The sequence below is a fragment of the Microcaecilia unicolor genome, chromosome 9 (genome assembly GCF_901765095.1).
Source record: "Microcaecilia unicolor chromosome 9, aMicUni1.1, whole genome shotgun sequence".
NCBI lineage: Eukaryota > Metazoa > Chordata > Amphibia > Gymnophiona > Siphonopidae > Microcaecilia > Microcaecilia unicolor.
In genome coordinates, this window is record NC_044039.1 from 108,455,417 (window position 1) to 108,477,418 (window position 22,002).

General features: G+C 42.8%; 1 protein-coding gene across 2 annotated transcripts in view; it reads left to right on the forward strand.

Moving 5' to 3' along the window:
• RALGAPA1 (Ral GTPase activating protein catalytic alpha subunit 1) overlaps nucleotides 1-22,002 on the forward strand; it is an 882,008-nt gene that overhangs the window by 72,434 nt on the left and 787,572 nt on the right. For both annotated transcript variants that reach the window (XM_030214290.1, XM_030214291.1), the window contains exon 5: nucleotides 1,248-1,291. In XM_030214290.1, coding sequence (XP_030070150.1) covers nucleotides 1,248-1,291 — 44 coding nt within the window. The remainder of the gene's footprint in view (nucleotides 1-1,247; nucleotides 1,292-22,002) is intronic.

A 22,002-nucleotide genomic window follows, 5' to 3' on the forward strand; every position in this document is an offset into this window, starting at 1 on the left:
AGGGAGTCAGAAACTTGTGATCAATTAATTTTCAGTTGTCACTTCATAGTAACAGAACTTGTGTACTTTGCAGTCTATATTTGCAGTGATATTTAGGGGATACATTTAGTTTCATCTCTTTATAGTAAGCAGGGCACTTGAAACCGAAACAGTTTAGTATTTTTTTTTTTTTTTTTTGGGGGGTGGGGGGGCTCTTACAAAAGCACAGTGGGCCTACTGCCAGGCTCCTAGGGGAGCCTGGCAGTAGTTTTGGCTTATACTGTGTGCCATTTCTGGTGCTAGAAAATAGTTTTGTATTTTCTAGTGCTGGAGCCCTTACCTTCTCCTAAATATGAGACGATAAGGGGTCCCCCAGTAAATGGTTGTGCACCAATGCCTTTACTCAGCACATGGCCATTTCCTTCCGCTTCAAAGGTAAATGGTGGCCTTGGTGTGCGGCAAACCCATGCACTGATGCCGCCGCAGGGCCCCTTTTTCTGCCACTTTGTAAAAGAACCCTTAGTATTTTGAAATATTTAAATATTAATAAAGAGAAGACCAAAAACAACAACAAACAACTATCATATGTAAAACTTTTACAATGAAATAAACTACAAAACTATACGGGGAAAAAAAGGAGTTCCTTGATTTGCCAATATGCACAAACTATATAGGAGCTCAAAATTATGAACACACTTCTGCTGAAAAGGAGGAAAAAAGCCTCGAAGCTCCTAGGTTTTTTTTTTTGTGTTTTTTTTTCAGAGTTTTGAGCAGTTCATTAATCGAGCCGTTTATTATGTTAATTAAATTTCCAGTTAACACACTACATAATGGAGGTTTTTGCCCATGATGAGGAAGTCCCGCTCCTTTAAGGTTATTTATTTAAAAAAAAAACCTAGGAGCTTCTTTAGTGGCGGATATAAAATTGCTAAACACTGCCGGCTGAATATCAGCTGGCATATGTAAAAGCAATCGGGCATTCTAGGTTCATTTCATTTTGCTTTGTACTATGTTAAAATTGTACAGAATATGAATGCTAGTAAGGTGAGTTCTAATAGAAGGATTACTTTAAAGGTGATTTTTTTTTTCTTTTAAATTTCCTTCTGGCACTGAGCGTTGCTTCAAGGATACAAAGATCACCAAGAATAAGTTGGAGGTTGCCAAGGACTTGGTTAAGAGATTTTTCCAAGTCTGACCGAGTGCTCTGACATTTCATTGCCTTCACTGAGTTGAGAATATTTTGACCATCTCTCTCTCTCTCTCATTAGGTTTAATCTTGAAGAAATTACTTCATACTGGAAACTCCTTAAAGGTACAAAACTATAAGTATTGTGTTTCTCACATCCCCCCCAAAAGCTCTTCATTGACACCCCTAAAAAACTATTGTGTTTCTCAGTTTAGGTTTACAAAGCAAATACAGGTCTACAAAATGCCAGAAAGAAGAAATCATTAGTCAGTATGAAGTTTTCACCTGTCTTCTGGGTTCACTTAGTTTCTCTGTTGACAAGCAGATGCTGTGGAGTCATACACAGGTCATCTGATTGTCTTCTGCTGGTATCAATGAATAGAGTTTTTTTTTTTTTGGGGGGGGGGGCATGCATTGCAATTTCCTGCATGATAACTCTGTTCATACCAGCTCAGAGCTATGCTATACCATCAGAAGGGAATATGCACAGAACTGCCTTTGCAGCTGGATTATTTTTCCTCACACTTTTTTTTTCTTTTTCTACTCTTTTCTTTTTTTTTTTTCTTCATTTCAACTGCTCTGTATGGATGAAAAGTAGCAATATTTCCTCATCAACTGTCTGAAAAGCAGTTTCCTGCTCAGTCTTTTGTGTTTGAGAATTTCTTTTGTTTTGATATTCTTGTTTTTCCGCACTGTATCTGAACAACTAGCCAGCACGTTCAAATTATACCTAATATGCACCCACATATCCAGTAGAAGAACAATGCTTCATGCTTGCATCTGCCACTTCTGTTGACTAGCTTAATTCTGAGTTTGAACTATGTTGCTCCAAGGTCTCTCAAGACCTGCTAGTTTTACACTTAGATAATCATGAAGCACTTCTGGCTTTACAGATCAGTAGAGATGGAGGGAAGAATGTTGTAGAAGAAAAGAGAGTATCAGAATGGACAGTGAATTTTGGCACAGGAATATGCTACTGTAAAAGAATCTTGCCTTGATGAACAAAATGAATCGCGTAACTCAAAACTGACAAAAAAAAAATGCAGTGAGTGAATTTTGGGATAGTACTCTTCAGTTGAGCAGGTGGTAGTCCAGATAGATTTCCTTGCTGGATATAGTATGGAGAGGACATCATTGTTCATTGGGGTTTATATCAGGGTAGTGAGGGGTTGATTTGATATTTAGGCAGCCTTTGATAATCATAAATTTTATTAAAGCTGGAAGAGGTAAGGATTATACCAGCCTCTCCTGGAATGGTTTTGATCTTACTTGGATGGTAGACCCCACATAGTAAGATGGGGTAGTGTTTGTTCTCTTCCTGTAATCAGAGGCACATATTGTATCCAATTCTGTTGTCATTTCCAAAGTTGTTTGGAATGGTTTTTGAATAATTATTTAATATCCCCATCCAACCCCCTCCCCTTCTTTCCCCCCCCAACCCCCCCCCCCCCCCAAATAGTCTTTAGATAGCCTATGTGTTTCTCTTTGCAGTGCTTGCTATCATAGAAAGCATAATTGCATATGCATATCCTTAACCCATATTGGATCTGATTGGTTCATATTGGATATATAATTTTTGATTGTAAGCTTGACTTTTTTGATGGGAAGGGCTAACAGGCTCATAAGGGACAAAGCTTGAATAGTTTGGATTCCAACACCTGAAAGGGAAATTCCATGCTTATGTTTGAAAATAGTTGCTTTGGCTGAATATTATGCCTTAGGAATAATGAACCACTTAATATTGTTGAATTCTTCACAGTATGGAGGGAGCGTAGTTGAAATCCAAGTGTCAATGAGCATGATCAAACTGAACTTCTTTCAACATACTCAATAATTTTGGTGATTGTTGGGATTATTTCAAAAATTGATAAGGCATAAAACAGCATCTGTTTTCCTTAAATATTGGTCTTGTATGATTCAAAATTGAAGATGGCAGGGCTGCAGGGCTTTGAAATGGTTTACATAGTAACATAACATAGTAGATGACGGTCCATCCAGTCTGCCCAACAAGATAAACTCATATGTGCTACTTTATGTGTATACCTGACCTTGATTTGTATCGGCTATTTTCAGGGCACAGACCGTAGAAGTCTGCCCAGCACTAGCCCCGCCTCCCACCACTGGTGCTGCCACCCAATCTCAGCTAAGCTTCTGAGGATCCATTTTTTTCTGAACAGGATTCCTTTATGTTTATACCACGCATTTTTGAATTCCTTTACCGTTTTCATCTCCACCACCTCCCGCGGGAGGGCATTCTAAGTATCCACCCCTCTCTCCATGAAAAAATACTTCCTCACATTTTTCTTGAGTTTGCCCCGCTTCAATCTCATTTCATGTCCTCTAGTTCTACCGCCTTCCCAGCTCCGGAAAAGGTTCGTTTGCGGATTAATACCTTTCAAATATTTGAACGTCTGTATCATATCTGTTTCTCCATTCCTCCAAGGTATACATGTTCAGGTCAGCAAGTCTCTCTTACGTCTTGTAACGCAAATCCCATACCATTTTTGTAGCTTTTCTTTGCACCGCTTCTATTCTTTTTACATCCTTAGCAAGATATGGCCTCAAAAACTGAACACAATACTTCAGATGGGGCCTCACCAACGACTTATTCAGGGGCATCAACACCTCCTTCTGCTGGTCACACCTCTCTAAACAGCCTAGCAATCTTCTGGCTATGGCCACCGCCTAGTCACACTGTTTTTGGCACCTTCAGATCCTCAGATACTATCACCCCAAGATCCCTCTCCCCTCCGTACATATCAGACTCTCACCGCCTAACACATACGTCTCCCGTGGATTTCTACTCCCTAAGTACATCACTTTGCATTTGTTTGCATTGAATTTTAATTCCAATAATCAATTAGGGTAATATTCTGTAACAAGAGTACTAGCTTAATAATTACATTCATTCAATGTACTCCAAACTGATATGTAAATCTATTTGATATTTATTAAACAATATATGTCCACAATCCTTCAAAATAGCTGCGATATTCACATCCACTCGCCAATCATCATTCAAACCATGTATACCTTATATGTAAATACATTTAAATGTGCACATCATATATAGATCAAAAAACAAACTTTTTGCTCACACATAGTCCATATAAAGTCTTATATGTCAAGATTTCATAAAGCAAAAATTGTTCTTCAAAAAACTGTTGCACAATCCATGTTCTGATATTAACACCTTCTTGGTTGTATTAAACCCATCACTCTATCATGAATATTATGGGTATACTCCTAGGTGAGAACAATGTTCTGTCTGTGGAAGGCTGTCGAACAGATACTTGTGCAATAATTCACTCCAGCTGAGTGCCTCAATGCGAGACCGCATTTCGTACTTCCTTCTTCAGGAGGAGCCGTATGTCAGAATCTAACACATCACAAAACCAGTAAAACAAACGTGAACACCTCACTCATGCATAATAATATCCCATTATCATATTACCTAACATATAACACATGAATGTAATTATTGAATTTTAATCGTCAAATCTTAGACCATTCTTCTAGCTTCTGCAGATCCATTTCATGTTTTCCACTCCCTCTGGGGTATCCACTCTTACAAATCTTAGTATCATCCGCAAAAAGGCAAACTTTACCTTCTAACCCTTCGGCAACGTCACTCACAAATATATTAAACAGAATCGGCCCCAGCACCAATCCCTACTCACCTACTCCACTACTCACCTTTCCCTCATCCGAGCGAATTCCATTAACCACCACCCTCTGGCGTCTGTCAACCAGTTCCTAATCCAGTTTACCACGTCTGTCCTAACTTCAGCCTGTCAAGTTTATTCAAGAGCCTCCTGTGGGAAACCGTGTCAAAAGCTTTGCTGAAATCTAAGTAGATTACGTCTATAGCACATCCATGATTCAATTCTTCGGTCACCCAGTGAAAGAATTCAATGAGATTCATTTGGCACAATTTACCTTTGGTAAAACCATGTTGTCTTAGATCTTGCAACATTGTTTTCCTTCAGCATCGCTTCCATTACTTTTCCAATAACCGAAGTGAGGCTTACCGGCCTGTAGTTTCCAGCTTCTTTCCTATCACCACTTTTGTGAAGACGGACCACATCCGCTGTTCTCCAGTCCCACGGAACCTCTTCCGTCTCCAAGGATTTATTAAACAAATCTTTAAGAGGACCCACCAGAACCTCTCTGAGCTACCTCAATATCCTGTGGTGTATCCCGTTCGGTCCCACGGCTTTGTCCACCTTTAGATTTTCAAGTTGTTCATACACACACTCTTCTGTGAATGGTGCTATATCCACTCCATTCTCATATGTACTTTTGCCAGTCAATCGGGGTCCTTCTCCAGGATTCTGTGAAAACAGAACAAAGGTATCTGTTTAGCAAATTTGCTTTTTCTTCATCATTATCTACATAGCAGTTCGCAGAATCTTTCAGTCTCACAAATTCCCTTCTTAGTCTTCCTCCTTTCACTAATATACCTGAAGAAATTTTTGTCACCCTTCCTTACATTTCTAGCCATTTGTTCTTCTGCTTGCACTTTCGCCAGACATATTTGTCTCTTGGCTTCTTTCAGTTTCATCCGATATTCCTCTCTATGTTCCTCTTCTTGAGTTTTTCTGTATTTTATGAATGCCAACTGTTTAGCCTTTATTTTCTCAGCCACTTGCTTGGAGAACTATATCAGTTTCCTTTTTTTCTTGCTTTTATTTACTCTCCTTACATAAGGGTTTGTGCCCTAGTTATAGCTTCTTTCAGCCTGGACCACTATCCTTCCACTTCTCGTATGTCCTTCCAGCCCATCAGCTCCTTCCTTAGGTAATCCCCAATTTTACTAAAGTCAGCATGCTTGAAATCCAGGACTTTGAGTTTTGAGTGGCTGTCCTCCACTTCAGCTGTTATATCAAACCAAACTGTTTGATGGTCACTTCTGCAGGTAGGCACCCACTGGGACATTTGACACACCATCCCCATTTGTGAGCACTAGATCCAGCGTCGCTCCCTCCCTCGTGGGTTCCGTCAACTATTTGTCTGAGCATAGCACTTTGAAAAACATCCACGATCTCTCTACTTCTTTCCGATTCCACAGATGGAACCTTCCAATCTACATCCGGCAGATTGAAATCTCCCAGCAACAGCACCTCTCTCTTCTTTCCCCACTTTTGAATATCTGTGATCAGATCTTTATCTAGTTTCTCCGATTGTGTCGGGGGTCTATAGACAACATCCATGTGGACAGAGGTTCTATCATCTCTTTTTAAGGTGATCCATATCGCTTCTTCCTTTCCCCAGGCCCCTGTCATTTCAGTCGCTGTGATATAATTTCTCACATACAGAGCTACTCCTCCACCTTTACGACCATCTCTATCCTTCCTAAATAGATTATAGCCTGGTATGTTTGCATCCCATTCATAGGAACCATTGAGCCATGTCTCTGTGACTGCAACAACGTCTAAGTTTGCCTCTAACATCAAGGCTTGCAGGTCATGAACTTTATTGCTTAGACTGTATGCATTTGTGGTCATCGCTTTCCATCTACATTTCAGTGGCATTTTTATATTCTGTTTAGTCCCAGTGAGTCAGCCAAGTGCTGTATAAAAAAAAAGTTCTCTAGGTATGACCAGAACTAATACAGTCCGATCAAACAATTTTCAGATGATTTAACTCTCAAATTCCACTAGAATATATCTTTCCTTTAGTAAATAAATCTAAAGGTCACGTGATGCAGTGAGCGGCGGTGGACGCAGGTTACATCGCGGCTCCGGAACTCCTCACCAAACATAACAATTAACGCTCTCAAACTCCGCAATTGAATAAAAAAAGAGCTCCTGATCAGACCTGGAATATATGGACAAATTTTTGATCCAGCAGACAATGTCGGTGAGCACTAAAACAACTAAACGTAAGGACGAGAGGCTCCGCGGGGTGGAAAACAAGATGGCGCCGGTGTCCCCGTCCGTATCTCCAGCGCACGCCCCAACGGATACTCTGGTAACAGAGTTAACGGAGGCAGTTGTTCACGCACTGGACTCCCGATTTAATACCTTGTCGGAGCAAATAGCGGAGCTTAAAAATATGACTTCAGAACTTACACGCCGAACTGGCGAGCTCGAAGCTCGGGTGTCCGAAGTAGAGGATACGCAGCAAGAACAGGGGACGAGCATAGACAAGTTGGAACAGTTGACCATAGAGTACCAGCAAAAGTTAGACGAGCTGGAGAATCGGTCTCGACGAGAGAATTTAAGATTCGTAGGATTCCCAGAGTCCCTGGCGGAGGGGCAATTAAAGACAACTTTGGAAACATGGTTGCAGGCGCGCTACCCGGAGGCCCGGGAAGGCATGGACATTCGCTTAGACAGAGCGCACAGAATAGGCCAGAAGCAACCACGTGAAAATCGCCCTCGGGTGGTTATAGTAAAATTTCATGATTACTCGCAGAAAGCAGCAATATTGCGCCTATATAAAGCCAACAAAGAGGAAGCGAAATATGAAGGAGGATTAATAAAAGTATTTCAGGACTATTCCTCATCTCTCACGCAGCGGCGGAGGGCGTTTACACCGGTGTGTTCGAAGTTGGTGGAAAAGCAACTAAGATTTATATTGCAGTACCCGGCCACACTGAAAGTGCAGACTGCTAACGGATGGAAACTGTTTCAGACACCGGAGTCAGCTTTGGAGTGGATGGAACGTCCCCCAGCATGATCGCAGTGAAGTGGCAGGTGGACGAGAGTCAAAATTCAAAAACCACAGGGGATTTACAAGATTAAGAGGCCACCTTTTGGTTCTATTGATCATCATACCAAGTGAAGAGTAATGACAGGCCGGTAGTTGACGGCGAGAGAAGTCCATGGGTGAACACCAATATGACAAAGAGACATAGAAGAACTGGTCTTCTAACTGTAAGAGACTGTTCAAGGGGCTTGACATTGTGAGGTTAATGTGCACAGTTAAATAGAGAGCACGTAATGAAGTATAGATATGTTACAAAAGTTTGGTGGGGGGATTCCGGGTGCATCAAACAGACCCATATGCCAGGCGAGGGTGGCATGAGGAAGGAGGCAGGGGAAGGAATATGGGGACAGGGAGGGGGGGGAGAGGGGAATAGAAGGGAAGGGGGGAGGGGAGGGGAGGGAAGACCAATTCTATCAGGTAGGAAGTTCAGGCATATTGCAGGTAAAACATATGGAATAGAAAAACGACTTATGCACAATGTAGGAGGCGCCGGGTTGTGGCTGGGGAACCTGGGGCCCAGAGCTGGGTTGGACATGCTGAATAGGAGACACCTACAAAAGGCTAATGGCTAAGACTCCTCCTCTGCGTGTGATATCTTGGAATGTATCTGGGATAAATTCCCCAGTGAAGCGGACCAAGATATTAACATGTCTAAAACACCACCAGGCCTCTATTGCATGTCTGCAGGAGACTAAGTTGTCGGACGAGGAACACCAGAAATTGAAACAACAATGGGTGGGGGAATGTTATTATTCATCGGCCACGGGTCACAAGGGGGGAGTAGCAATTCTTATAAAGAGGGGCCTTCCTTGCGAGTCACGGGTAGTGGAAAGAGACAAAGAGGGCAGATATGTTCTGATACACATAAATTACATGAGCCAAAATTATTATCTATGTGGTATTTATGGACCTAATACCCGTGACTCAAGTTTTTTTCCAACTCTAGTAAAATTAGGACTAAAATATGACACGGCACCATGGATACTAATGGGAGATTTCAATCAAGTGTTAAACCCAGATTTGGACCGATCATCATCCACGGCTTGGGGGGCCATGGGTAAGGGAAAAGGCCTAGATTATTTGTGTGACACGTTAAATCTGGTGGATCCCTGGCGGCTGCTGAACCCTACGCAAAGAGACTACACTCATCTCTCGAGGGTTCACCGGACGTGGTCTCGTATTGACTATATATTGATATCCGCCCCCTTGTTTTCGGTAGTACACTCTGCAGAGGTGGGACCGATGGCTATTTCAGATCACACCCTAATTTGGATAGATGTGGAGTTGGGGCCACCCATTGAGCAACATAGGCGATGGAGATTCCCAGCATACTTAATGGGAGACCCAGATTTCAGATCTTATTTAGAACAGAAGTGGGATAGTTATATTGAGACCAATACACAGCACCAAGACACACCTGAGTTGTTCTGGGAAACATCTAAAGCAGTGATGAGAGGAGAGATCATTAGTTATGTGGCTGCCAGAAACAAGAGAATATCACAAGGCATTATTCAATTAGAACGCCAGTATATACAGGCCAAAAGGAAACACCAGCAATGCCCAACTGAGGCTAACTATGAGCATATGATGGCAAATTTGGCAGGGCTTAACACATTGATTCATGAACGAACGAAGAAATTCCTATTTAGTAGGCGATATCATTATTTTAAATTCGGCAATAAAAATGGGAAATTATTAGCAAGAATGGTAAAAACATGGACGACTAAAAAACTTATTCACACATTAACAGCACCAGATGGCACACAGCAACACAAACCTACTGAAATCTTACAACTCTTTACAGACTATTTCAAGAAGTTATATGGGGCAGACCCAGAAACAGTAGGTCCAGAGCCAGGGGACTATTTAGAGGACTCGGGAATGCCACGCCTGGCCCAAGAAATCAGGGATCAGCTAAATGATCCCATAAGAGCCCAGGAAGTGCAGAAGGTGATTAAATCTCTTGTAGGAGGCACAAGCCCGGGGATGGATGGGTTCTCCACAGAATATTATAAACTCATGGGTCATAGGGTGTGTGGGCCTCTTACACTATACTTTGAGGAGGTAGTGGAGAGTGGAGCTTGGCCTTCTAGAGTGAACGAGGCCCTGATAACCTTGATACCCAAGCCGGGTAAACCCCCAGAAGCTTTAGAAGCATATAGACCAATATCCTTATTGAATCTTGATCTTAAAATATTGGCCAGACTTCTAGCAGATACGTTAGCAAAACACTTACCGTCTTTGATAGGGGATCATCAAGTTGGTTTCGTGAAAGGGAGGCACCCTGGACTTAATGTTAGGCGAGCTTTGTTAGCGCTAGCACAGAGTCAAGAACAAAAAGATCCGCTTCTGCTAGTGAGTCTTGACGCGGAGAAGGCGTTTGATAAAGTAAGCTGGGAGTATCTTTTTGAGGTATTGAAATATGTGGGACTGGAGGGCTGGTATCTCAGAGCGATTTTGACATTGTATTCAGCACCCACAGCACGTGTTATAGTAAACAACATGATATCCACACCCTTTTCAATACAAAGGGAACGCGGCAGGGCTGTCCTCTTTCACCCCTTCTCTTTCTACTATATTTAGAACCTCTGCTACGCTCGATCAGTAAGAATAAGGAGATCGCAGGAGTAACAATGCCACAGACTGAAATTAAGGTGCTAGCGTTTGCGGACGATATCCTGCTTACGCTTACAAGGCCACAGGGCTCCCTAACAGGACTGTTGGAAACAGTAGAGGAATTTGGATATTATTCCGGATTCAAATTAAATAAACAAAAATCTGTAGCTCTGCCAACTAATGAGACAATAAAGACACAGTGGGAGGGATCCTTTCCGCTGCAATGGGGCACAAAAGCAATTAAATATTTGGGAGTATACATTCCAGCCCAATTGAATAAAGTACACGCCATCAATTTGAGACCTTTGTGGGAGACCACGAGGACAGCTTTATTGATGTGGCAAAAATTACCCCTCTCACTATTAGGGCGGGTAGCGCTTTACAATATGATCCTCGTGCCTAAGTGGACATATGTGGTACAGGTGCTTTCGTTGTTTCTAACTCATAAAGAGGAGGTAGACCTCCATAGAATGCTCAGGCGATTCTTATGGGATGGACGTAGAGCCCGAGTGTCATTTAAACAAACATATCTGCCAAAAGACAAGGGAGGATTGGGTGTACTGAGCGTGAAATGGATGTCGGTAGCAGGATGCATGCGACACATAGCGGATTGGTTTAAGGGAACGTCGCACTTTTCCTTTCCAGAAATGGAATGTGCAATGTTGGGCAATATGCATTTTAGTTATTGGTTGCATGTAGGGCTGGGAAGGGGGGCACACCAAAAAAAAGTATTGACACTTTTTAGACCTATGAAAAAGGCATGGAAATGGATTTGTAAATTATTTCAGATAAACCCAAAGGTGACCCCATTCCTGCCCCTGGGAGGAAATACAGAGTTTCCAGTGGGCAGCACCTCAGCTACTTTTGTCGCCTGGAGGTCAGAGGGCATATTTTTTCTGTTTCAGATCATGAAGGGGGATGGCAAGTTGCGGACAGAGGAGGAGTTGTGTAGCCGCCAGGGATTAACATGTCAGGACTTCCTTGCGTACACTCAGCTAAAACATTATACAAGCTCACTCCCGCAGCAGTCACTTACTTCCAAAGTGCGCAACCAGTTGACAGAAATATATGACCTAGAAGCACAGAGGGCGGTACCTCTGAAGTATTATCATGCACAGATTAAAGAGGCACAGGCACCAATGCTATATGCTAAATTGGCACAGGAATGGGCATTAGAACTGGGGCTTCGCGTAAGGGAAATAAACATACAGTCTTGCCTCCAGACATGTTATAAAGAATTTGGGAGCACAGATATTAGAGAAACTCCACATAGAGCCTATAAAGCAACCCTGCGGCAGAGCGATCGGCAGAGCGATGATTGTCCGGGATGCACGGGGCAGAAAGCACACCTAGGACATATGTTTTGGCACTGCCCAGCTGTATTAGCTTTTTGGTCTTTATTATGTGCACAGGTGTCAAAGATGTGGGGGGTAATGTGGAACCGACAACCTGGCCTATTGTTTGAGAAATATGCAACCAGGGGCAGAAAGAAAATAGGCCTCAAAGCTTTTTTACGAAGAGCAGTGATGATGGGGAAGAAATCTATACTTAAATTGTGGCTCAGGGACGAAGGACCCTCGATCCAGTTGTGGCGGGCTTACATGCTCTCCTTATGCGCTATGGAGCGAAAAGATGTACCGGATTTATCATCCCCGAGGGGAGACAAGTTCTTCCAGTGTTGGCAGCCATTCCTGGATACTCTAACACCACTGGCACGGAGTAGAATACTTAATGGATAGATATAAATATACTAACAGAGTACTACCTGGGAGGAAGGGAGGGTGGGTGGGGGGTGGGGAAGGGTTGGGGGAGAGGGGAGGGAGAGGGACTAGTCCAAGGAAAGGGGGGAGAAACAATAAAAGGTGTGACATAGTGAGACAAAGTTATATGATGGTTGTGTAAATGATGTTTGTGCAGTGTTAAACTTGTTAGAATGAGACTGGAACAGTACAATTGTTGTTGTCACCAATAAAAGTTTATTTAAAAAAAAAAAAGTAAATAAATCTAAATATTCCCAATAATTATAGCAGTTTCATCAATGTAAAGTGCAAATTTATAACCAGTTGGGAGACTAAGTTTTTATTTTTTGCCCAGGACTGGCAGAACCTTTCCACAAGGTTAGAATGCTACAGGACCAGAAGCAGTTAGGAAAGGGAAATGGGACTTAATATACTGCCTTTCTGAGGTTTTTGCAAGTACATTCAAAGTAGTTTACATATATTCAGGTACTTAGTTTGTACCAGGGGCAATGGAGGGTTAAGTGACTTGCCCAGAGTCACAAGGAGCTGCAGTGGGAATCGAACTCAGTTCGCCAGGATCAAAGTCCACTGCACTAACCACTAGGCTAGTCCTCCACTCCTATCCTCTATCAGAGCTAGGCAGGAAAGGAAAGAGGGTATTATTTTATTGTTGTTGTTTACTAGTGGAAATGGTAGCAGCCAGCACTGGAATGGGTTTTGGAATGAAACAGTGGTAGTAAGCGTTAAGAGGCTAAGTATAAAACGTAGTGTAGTGTTGGGTGCCATATTGGAATTTATATGGGTGTTTATTCAGTGTGAATCTGTATTAACATTTAGCTTAGTTGAGGAGAGGCCTGAGAAGATTTACTGAGAAAACTGCAATTTAAGAAGGTTTAACTTTGGGAGTATGATTAAGCACTTGGAGAGAATGTTTAGTTCTTTCCTGTTAATATATGGCATTCTTATCTTTATTATTAATGTATGTAATATTTTTTTAGCATTGTGAACTGCCTAGATTTATAAAATTAAGGCAGTATGGAGCTGCCGGCCAAGATGGCCGCCGCAAAGTGAGCTCCAGCTAGCTACGATCGGGGACCCCACCAAAACGCGATAAAACAGCTTCCAGAGTCGGCGGTTTAGCTTCCCCTCTCTTCCGGAAGGTGCAATAGCGCGATTGAGACCTGTAAACCCCGATTCGGGGGGGGGAGGGGGGAAAGGCGAGGAGTAGATCGACGGCGGACACCCGCCCATGTGAGGAATCGCGCCGAGAAAAGAGCGCCGAAACCCGCAGGCTGAGAAGTCTTCTTGCAAGGCATAGAGAGAGCAAAAGGGCTCGGCGATATCAACGGCGAAACGGAGGGTGAGAGGGGAGGCGAGTCACGAGGCACGGGGGAAATATCGAGCACAGCCCCCGAATGGCGGCCACGAAGCAACGGCAGGTGGGAATGTAAAAAAACTCAGAAGAATCTAAGAAAATAAAATAAAAAGAATTGCAGGCAGCTCTCCAAACCGGCACAATAGCCAGCAAAATCAGCAGTCTGGGTTTGGGCCAATGTTAAGCTATTAAAGCAGTAAGCCACGAGATTCCCCAAAGCAGCTGGTAAAGAAAAGGGACAGACACCATCAAACTCTGCAGACAGATTAAGCTGCGTTTATTCCCAAAAACTTTTTGTATGGCGACCAGAAGTACAAAAAAAGAACTGGAGAAGGACAAAACCAAGAGCGGAGGACCAAAAATGACGGAGAAAAACCCGCCTCCATCGCCACCAGTGAGCTCGGTTTGGGCCTCCGAAATAGTAGCAGAGGTAAGAATGGCGGTGGAGGAAACCATGAGCCACAAGTTACAGCAAATAATTGATAAGCTTGATGGCATGGACCAAAGGTTTACTACATTTACTAACGAACTTCAGGAGGTCCAGCAGCGACTAGGGGACGTAGAGGACGCCTCACAGGAAGCTTCTAAATCCATTGAACACCTCCAAAAAACGGTATTAACCTTAGAAGAGAAAGTGGATGATTTGGAGAACCGCTCGCGTAGAAACAACCTCAGACTGATAGGTATACCTGAATCAATACCAGATGCAGAGCTGAGAGAGTTTCTGGAACCCAGGCTCACTAAGCTATTGCCAACTCAGAGCACGGTGGGGCAACTGAAGATAGAACGGGCGCATCGTTTGGGGCCGAGGAAGGAGGCAAATGCCCGCCCACGTGTGGTCATACTGAGACTTCTTAATTATCAACATAAGATGGAGATCCTAGCAGCTCTTCGGAAAGGAGGAACGCTGGAGGTGGAAGGACAAAAGATACTATGTTTTCAAGACTATTCCACTAAAGTGTCCCTCCAACGTAAGCAATTCTCACCCATTTGCGGGCGACTACACAAAATGCGGATAAAATTCAGTTTACTGTATCCGGCTAAACTCAGGATTCAACATAATGGGACAGTGAGAATCTGTGACACGGTAGAAGCCGCTCAAGTACTGATGGAACGCTTAGAGAGAGACAGCTCGGAAGCATCAAGAGACACATGAGTAATGAATCCGAGGCTCACCAGTGGGAGTGACATTGCTGAACGACAGGGAGCAGCGAGAGACAGAAGATCTGTAACTATAATTGCTGTGGTTACTAATGTTGGACTTGATACTGTTATTTGATATTATCTAAGGGGGGCTGTGAACTTTAAGGGGGGGGAAGCAATATGCAACATATGCAAAAAGTAGGAGTGGGGTCCCTGATCGGAAGCACGGAGGTAGACAGCACATTCGGTGCTGTTCAGATTGGGGGAAGGGGGGAAGACGGGCAGATGGGGGAGGGGTAGGGGAGGAGGGGAGGGAGGGTTTAGGGGAGAATAGGAGCTTCAGGGCAACAAGGGAGAAGGGCAACATAAGGAACACACAAAGAGCTTCACGAGGAGGGCACTTTAGCGAAATTTCACAGTGTCAGAGGTGGGGGGGGGGGGGGCATAGGCTGGGAGGCCCCTCCTGCATAAAGAGAGATATTTGCCAGGTACTTCAAAAGACGCTTGAGGATGTGTGATGGTCCTTAAGGTTGTGACATGGAACGTGGGAGGCATCTCATCGCCGATTAAACGGCAGAAGATCCTCCAAGCACTCCATAAGCAACAGGCATCGATAGCAATGCTTCAGGAAACACACTTAACAGCCAAAGAACATGAGAAATTATGTCGATGGTAGGTAGGCTCATATTATGATTCCCCAGCACAGGGGAAAAAAGCAGGGGTAATAATACTAATTAAGAAAGGGATCCACATCACTACACACAAGATCATAGCAGATAAGGAAGGAAGATATGTGTTGGCACACCTGACAATAGAGCGTCAACCAGTGGTTCTGTGCAATGTATATGCTCCAAACACTTATAACAAAACATTTTATAAAAAGCTTCTGCATCACCTAACAAGTCTGGAAGGAGTTCCCCTGTTGTTAGGAGGAGACTTCAACGAAGTGGGCGACCCCAAATTAGACAGGTCACATGGGGACAAAAAGAGGGGGGCGGGAGCAGACTCTAGAGGAATTGGTCTACTGAGTGAGGTCCTTGACCTGGTGGATGTGTGGAGAACTCTACATCCGTTGGAACGAGATTACACTCACCTGTCCCAGGCGCACGCCACCATGTCAAGGATTGACTACATTTTTATCTCCCGTCCACTATTTACAAAAATTCGCAAGGCGGAAATAGGACCCATAAAAATATCAGACCATGCAATGGTAATGGTCTTGTGGGAACCCACAGAGAGTAAATCTAGTCCATACCAATGGAAGTTCCCTACAAGGATATATATAAAGATAGGAAATTTCGGGAATTTATACTAGCCAAATATAGACAGTTTCAAGATACTAATCAGGAGCATAGGACAGCTCCCATATTATACTGGGACACAGCAAAGGCGGTATTAAGGGGTGAGATTATTGCGTACACAAGCCACCAGAAAAAGACATGGGAGAAGGACATGCAAAGGTTGGAAAAAGACATCACCCGCTTAAGACGCAAGTATGGACGCCACCATGATGTCTTGCTGAAAGCTAAGCTTCTAGAAATGCAGCAAACACTAAATGAGAGAATACACAATAAAACACAAAAGAATTATATGTATTATAGGTATCAATTATACAAATTTGCAAATAAAAGCGGTAGGATGATGGCCAGGATGGCAAACCCAAGACAAGGAAATTACAAAATAAACGCGTTATACTCTTCAAGAGGGGTATTAGAAAACAAGGATGATTGTATAAATCGTATCATGCAAGAATATTATCAGAAGCTCTACGCTTCACCTGACCCGCCCCCGATGGACAGTGAGATCTATCTAGCGGGGCAAGATCTCCCGCAGATAGATGCACAGAGCCTAACCATGCTAAATGCTCCCATGTCAATTGAGGAGGTATCATGGGCAATACAGCAGGCGCCCCTAGGAAAGGCCCCAGGCCCCGATGGATATAGGGGAGAATTATATAAATTGATGAAGGAGGAAGTAGTAGAACCCCTCACTGCAATGTTTAACATGATAGTGCAAGAGCAACGAATGCCCATGTCATTACGAACAGCGCAGATTATAGTACTTCCAAAACCAGGGAGAGATGTACAAAAACCTGAATCGTACAGACCTATTTCGTTATTAAACTTTGAAGCAAAATTGTTTGCAAAAGTCCTGGCAAACCGCCTGTCCCGAATATTACCAGATGTTATAGAGGACTCACAGGTAGGATTCGTACAGGGCAGAACCATCACTAAAAATGTAAGAAAGATATTGGTAACATTGGAGGAGGTATCTATAAAGGCCACGCCATCAATACTAGTCAGTTTTGACGCCGAAAAGGCGTTTGATAGGGTGGTCTGGGATTTTTTATTTGGCACACTAGACGCGTATGGCATAAGAGGATCATTCCAGGATGCAATCAGAGCATTATATTACCTCCCACAGGCTCAGGTGTGGGTTAATGGAATTATATCCCCATCATTCCCTATCCATAGGGGGACCAGGCAGGGATGCCCCCTGTCACCTTTATTGTTTGTGTTAACGCTAGACCCACTGCTTAGAGATATCCAACGTAACCCTGATGTGCAAGGAGTCAAGGTTGGTACAGAAATTTTTAAAATAGCGGCCTTCGCTGATGATTTGCTGGCACATGTGACTTCTCCTGAAACATCACTGAAAGCGCTATTAGAATGTATGGCAGAGTATGGGGATTTCTCTGGCTTTAAGCTAAACCTGGAGAAATCAGAGGCCTTAAGCAGGAAGGAGGCTCAAATGGGAGAGTGGCACAGACAGCTTCCATTGAAATGGGCAGAGGAATCCTTTCGATATCTAGGGGTGCGATTAACTATGGATACTACCACTCTGTATAGGATAAATGTTGAAAAGCTGTTACAGGATACCAAAAGTGTTCTGGAGAGATGGAACCACTTGCCTCTATCACTAATAGGCAGAATAAATCTCTTCAAAATGATCATATTCCCGAGATGGCTCTATATTTTGCAGGTGTTGCCAATACATATATTAGGTAAAGATTTACGGAAATTAAATAGGATGTGTCGGCAATTTGTGTGGGAGGGGAGGAAGTCTAAAATACGATTTGAATACTTATATGATGGATGGGCTCAGGGTGGGCTAGGCTTCCCCTGTATTAGGCGATATAATCAGGCGTGCCTTTTGAGACATATCAGGGACTGGACACTTAATACACATCAACACACGCCGACTAACTGGGAACGTGCGCTCTTTGTTTTTGCCTGCAGAAGAAAATTCAAATGCCATGGGTCAAAGAGTTTGCCAACTACCTGTAGAGGAAGTATACTGTTGCAACCATTGCGACGTGTCTGGCAGTTCCTTATGCATAACTGGAGACAAGACCCTAATGTTAGCGACCAACTTCCAATACAGGGGAATAGGGACTTCCCCCCCGGGTTAGAGAAAGGGATAATGGCTAGATGGTCGGAAATGGGCATCACTCTATTTGAACACTTAATGAATGAAGAGGGAAACCTGCATAGCTTTCAGGATCTGCAGCAGAGACAGGTATTGGCCCAGAAGGATTATTATACAAACAGACAACTGCATCATTACTGGCATAGTTTAGACCAGGCAGCCCTGGGCACAAAATTGGGTCAGAAGATACGTGAATTCCTGGAAGGGGACGCACATGGACAGGTATCAATATCGAGCCTACATAAAGCTCTAATCCCACTTGGACCCCCCAGAACATATGAGAAGCTTAAAGACACATGGAGCAAAGACTTGGGATATGAGCTGAAGGGAATAAATTTTGCGAAACTAATCAAAGGCATACCTGGGCAGGTGGGGGGGGGGGGGGGGCAGAGTTACAAGAGAGTCAATTTAGGGTTATTCATCGAGGCTAAAAAGTGATGGGATAGACACGCTATAAGATATGTTGTTGTTATAGAAATATCGGTAGGGATATAAACTGTAAACATTTACTATGTTTGAATTGAAGTATGTCCATCAATAAAAACCGTTTATACATAAAATTAAGGCAGTATATGAAATATTTTAATATTTATTAAACTATCCACTCCTACCCTAGCTGAGATAATTAACCATCTGTCTGACCTCATGTGCAGATAAAGAAGGCCAAGAGGGATTACGAAAAAAAGATAGCATTAGAGGCAAAAAAACATAGTAAAAATTTTTTTCTGTATATTAAAAGCAGGAAGCCGGCAAAAGAATCGGTTGGGCCGCTGGATGACCGCGGGGTAAGAGGGGCGATCAAGGAAGACAAAGACGTAGCGGAGAGACTGAATGAATTCTTTGCTTCGGTCTTCACCGAGGAAGATTTGGGTGGGATACCAGTGTCGGAAATAGTATTTCAAGCGGACAAGTCGGAGAAACTTACTGACTTCATGGTAAACCTGGAGGACGTAATGGGGCAGTTCGGCAAACTGAAGAGTAGCAAATCTCCTGGACCGGATGGTATTCATCCTAGAGTACTGATAGAACTGAAAAATGAGCTTGCGGAGCTACTGCTAGTGATATGCAACTTATCCTTAAAATCGAGCGTGGTACCAGAAGATTGGAGGGTGGCCAATGTAACGCCCATTTTTAAAAAAGGCTCCAGGGGAGATCTGGGAAATTATAGACCGGTGAGTCTGACGTCGGTGCCGGGGAAAATGGTAGAGGCTATTATTAAAAACAAAATTACAGAGCACATCCGAGGACATGGATTACTGAGACCGAGTCAGCATGGCTTTTGTGTGGGGAAATCTTGCCTGACCAATTTACTTCAATACTTTGAAGGAGTAAACAAACTTGTGGACAAAGGGGAGCCGGTTGATATTGTGTATCTGGATTTTCAAAAGGCGTTTGACAAGGTACCTCATGAAAGGCTACAGAGGAAATTGGAGGGTCATGGGATAGGAGGAAATGTCCTATTGTGGATTAAAAACTGGTTGAAGGATAGGAAACAGAGAGTGGGGTTAAATGGTCAGTATTCACAATGGAGAAAGGGTAGTTAGTGGGGTTCCTCAGGGGTCTGTGCTAGGATCGCTGCTTTTTAATATATTTATAAATGATTTAGAGATGGGAGTAACTAGCGAGGTAATTAAATTTGCTGATGACACAAAGATATTCAAAGTCGTTAACTCGCGATAGGATTGTGAAAAATTACAAGAGGAGCTTACGAGACTGGGAGACTGGGCGGCTAAATGGCAGATGACGTTTAATGTGAGCAAGTGCAAGGTGATACATGTGGGAAAAAAGAATCCGAATTATAGCTACGTCATGCAAGGTTCCACGTTAGGAGTTATGGACCAAGAAAGGGATCTGGGTGTCGTCGTCGATAACACACTGAAACCTTCTGCTCAGTGTGCTGCTGCGGCTAGGAAAGCGAATAGAATGTTGGGTATTATTAGGAAAGGTATGGAAAACAGGTGTGAGGATGTTATAATGCCGTTGTATCGCTCCATGGTGCGACCGCACCTTGAGTATTGTGTTCAATTCTGGTCGCCGCATCTCAAGAAAGATATAGTAGAATTGGAAAAGGTGCAGCGAAGGGCGACTAAAATGATAGCGGGGATGGGACGACTTCCCTATGAAGAAAGATTAAGGAGGCTAGGGCTATTCAGCTTGGAGAAGAGACGGCTGAGGGGAGACATGATAGAGGTATGTAAAATAATGAGTGGAGTGGAACTGGTGGATGTGAAGCGTCTTTTCACGCTTTCCAAAAATACTAGGACTAGGGGGCATGCGATTAAACTACAGTGTAGTAAATTTAAAACAAATCGGAGAAAATTTTTCTTCACCCAACGTGTAATTAAACTCTGGAATTCATTGCCGGAAAATGTGGTGAAGGCGGTTAGCTTAGCAGAGTTTAAAAAGGGGTTGGACGGTTTCCTAAAGGACAAGTCCATAAACCGCTACTAAACGGACTTGGAAAAATCCAAAATTCCAGGAATAACATGTATAGAATGTTTGTACGTTTGGGAAGCTTGCCAGGTGCCCTTGGCCTGGATTGGCCGCTGTCGTGGACAAGATGCTGGGCTCGATGGACCCTTGGTCTTTTCCCAGTATGGCATTACTTATGTACTTATGTACCTTACTTTCTAACTCTTCTTACTCTCTTAACTATCTATGTTACATCTTTGCTTTACTCTTCACTATCAATTAAAATATTCTATTATGTATTGTGTTGACATTGTAAGTAGTATACTATGCTATACTTTGTACTGTTTGAATATTTTTACTGCTGTAATTGCCTATTGCTCATGTTTGATCTATTCTTACTGTACACCGCCTTGAGTGAATTCCTTCAAAAAGGTGGTAAATAAATCCTAATAAATAAAATAAATGAACATATTAACAAGGCAGATGGGCCATTTTGCATTACATTTTGTTTATATGGGGCACTCCCTTCTTGCCTCTAAAGGGAGCTGAACAGAAGAGACTAGAAAAATGCAAGCCTTTCTAGCAAAGGGAAAACACTTGAGTTCAGTTTTTCTCTTTTATAATAATGCTAAAATTTATTAGAGTAAGTAATTTTATCTCAGTATTTCAGAAAATTGAATTCTTATTTATATTAGTCCAAATTTCAGTATAAGGAAAATAAAATCTCTCTCTCTCTCTCTCAAGCTGTCAGACTTGAGCTTAGTTTTGTCCAATCACTTAATGCCTTATATTTTCTCTCTTACCTATCTGGTATTCTTCAACTTTGACCTCTAAGGTCACCTTCACATAATTCTGTTTCTTAACACTCATATTTCCTTCACTGAAAGTGCTTCTCTGTATTAATTCAGTCTATTTGAAACAAACAGAGGCTTTAAAGTTTATGGCCCATTATTTTAGGCCAAGCAAACCTGTCTGTTAACTTGTCCCTGAGAAGGCCAAGAACACACAGGCTATAGCTATAGATCATAGATAAGGGACTAAGTTTATATATATATCTTCTTAAACAACCATTTCAGTTAGTTTAACAATCTTTATTCAAAATTACTGTCAGAAAAATATATATAGTTGGCTGATCTGCAAAACCAAACAGCTCTAAACAATTTGAAATTATTAGGCCACACCCTTGCAGTCCCCTTTCATTTTCAATGAAGAGGTTTAGAATGGTTTTAGGGATATATATTTTTTAAAGCTACATATTCCTTGTCATCAAGCAGATGCAGCCATTACGTATGAGTTGTGTCCATCAACCAGCAGGGGGAGATAGAGAGCACTCAAATTTCACAGTGCCACATGGTCAGCTAGCTCCACTGCCTCTTCAATATTCTCTATCTCCCCAAGCAGGGTGATTG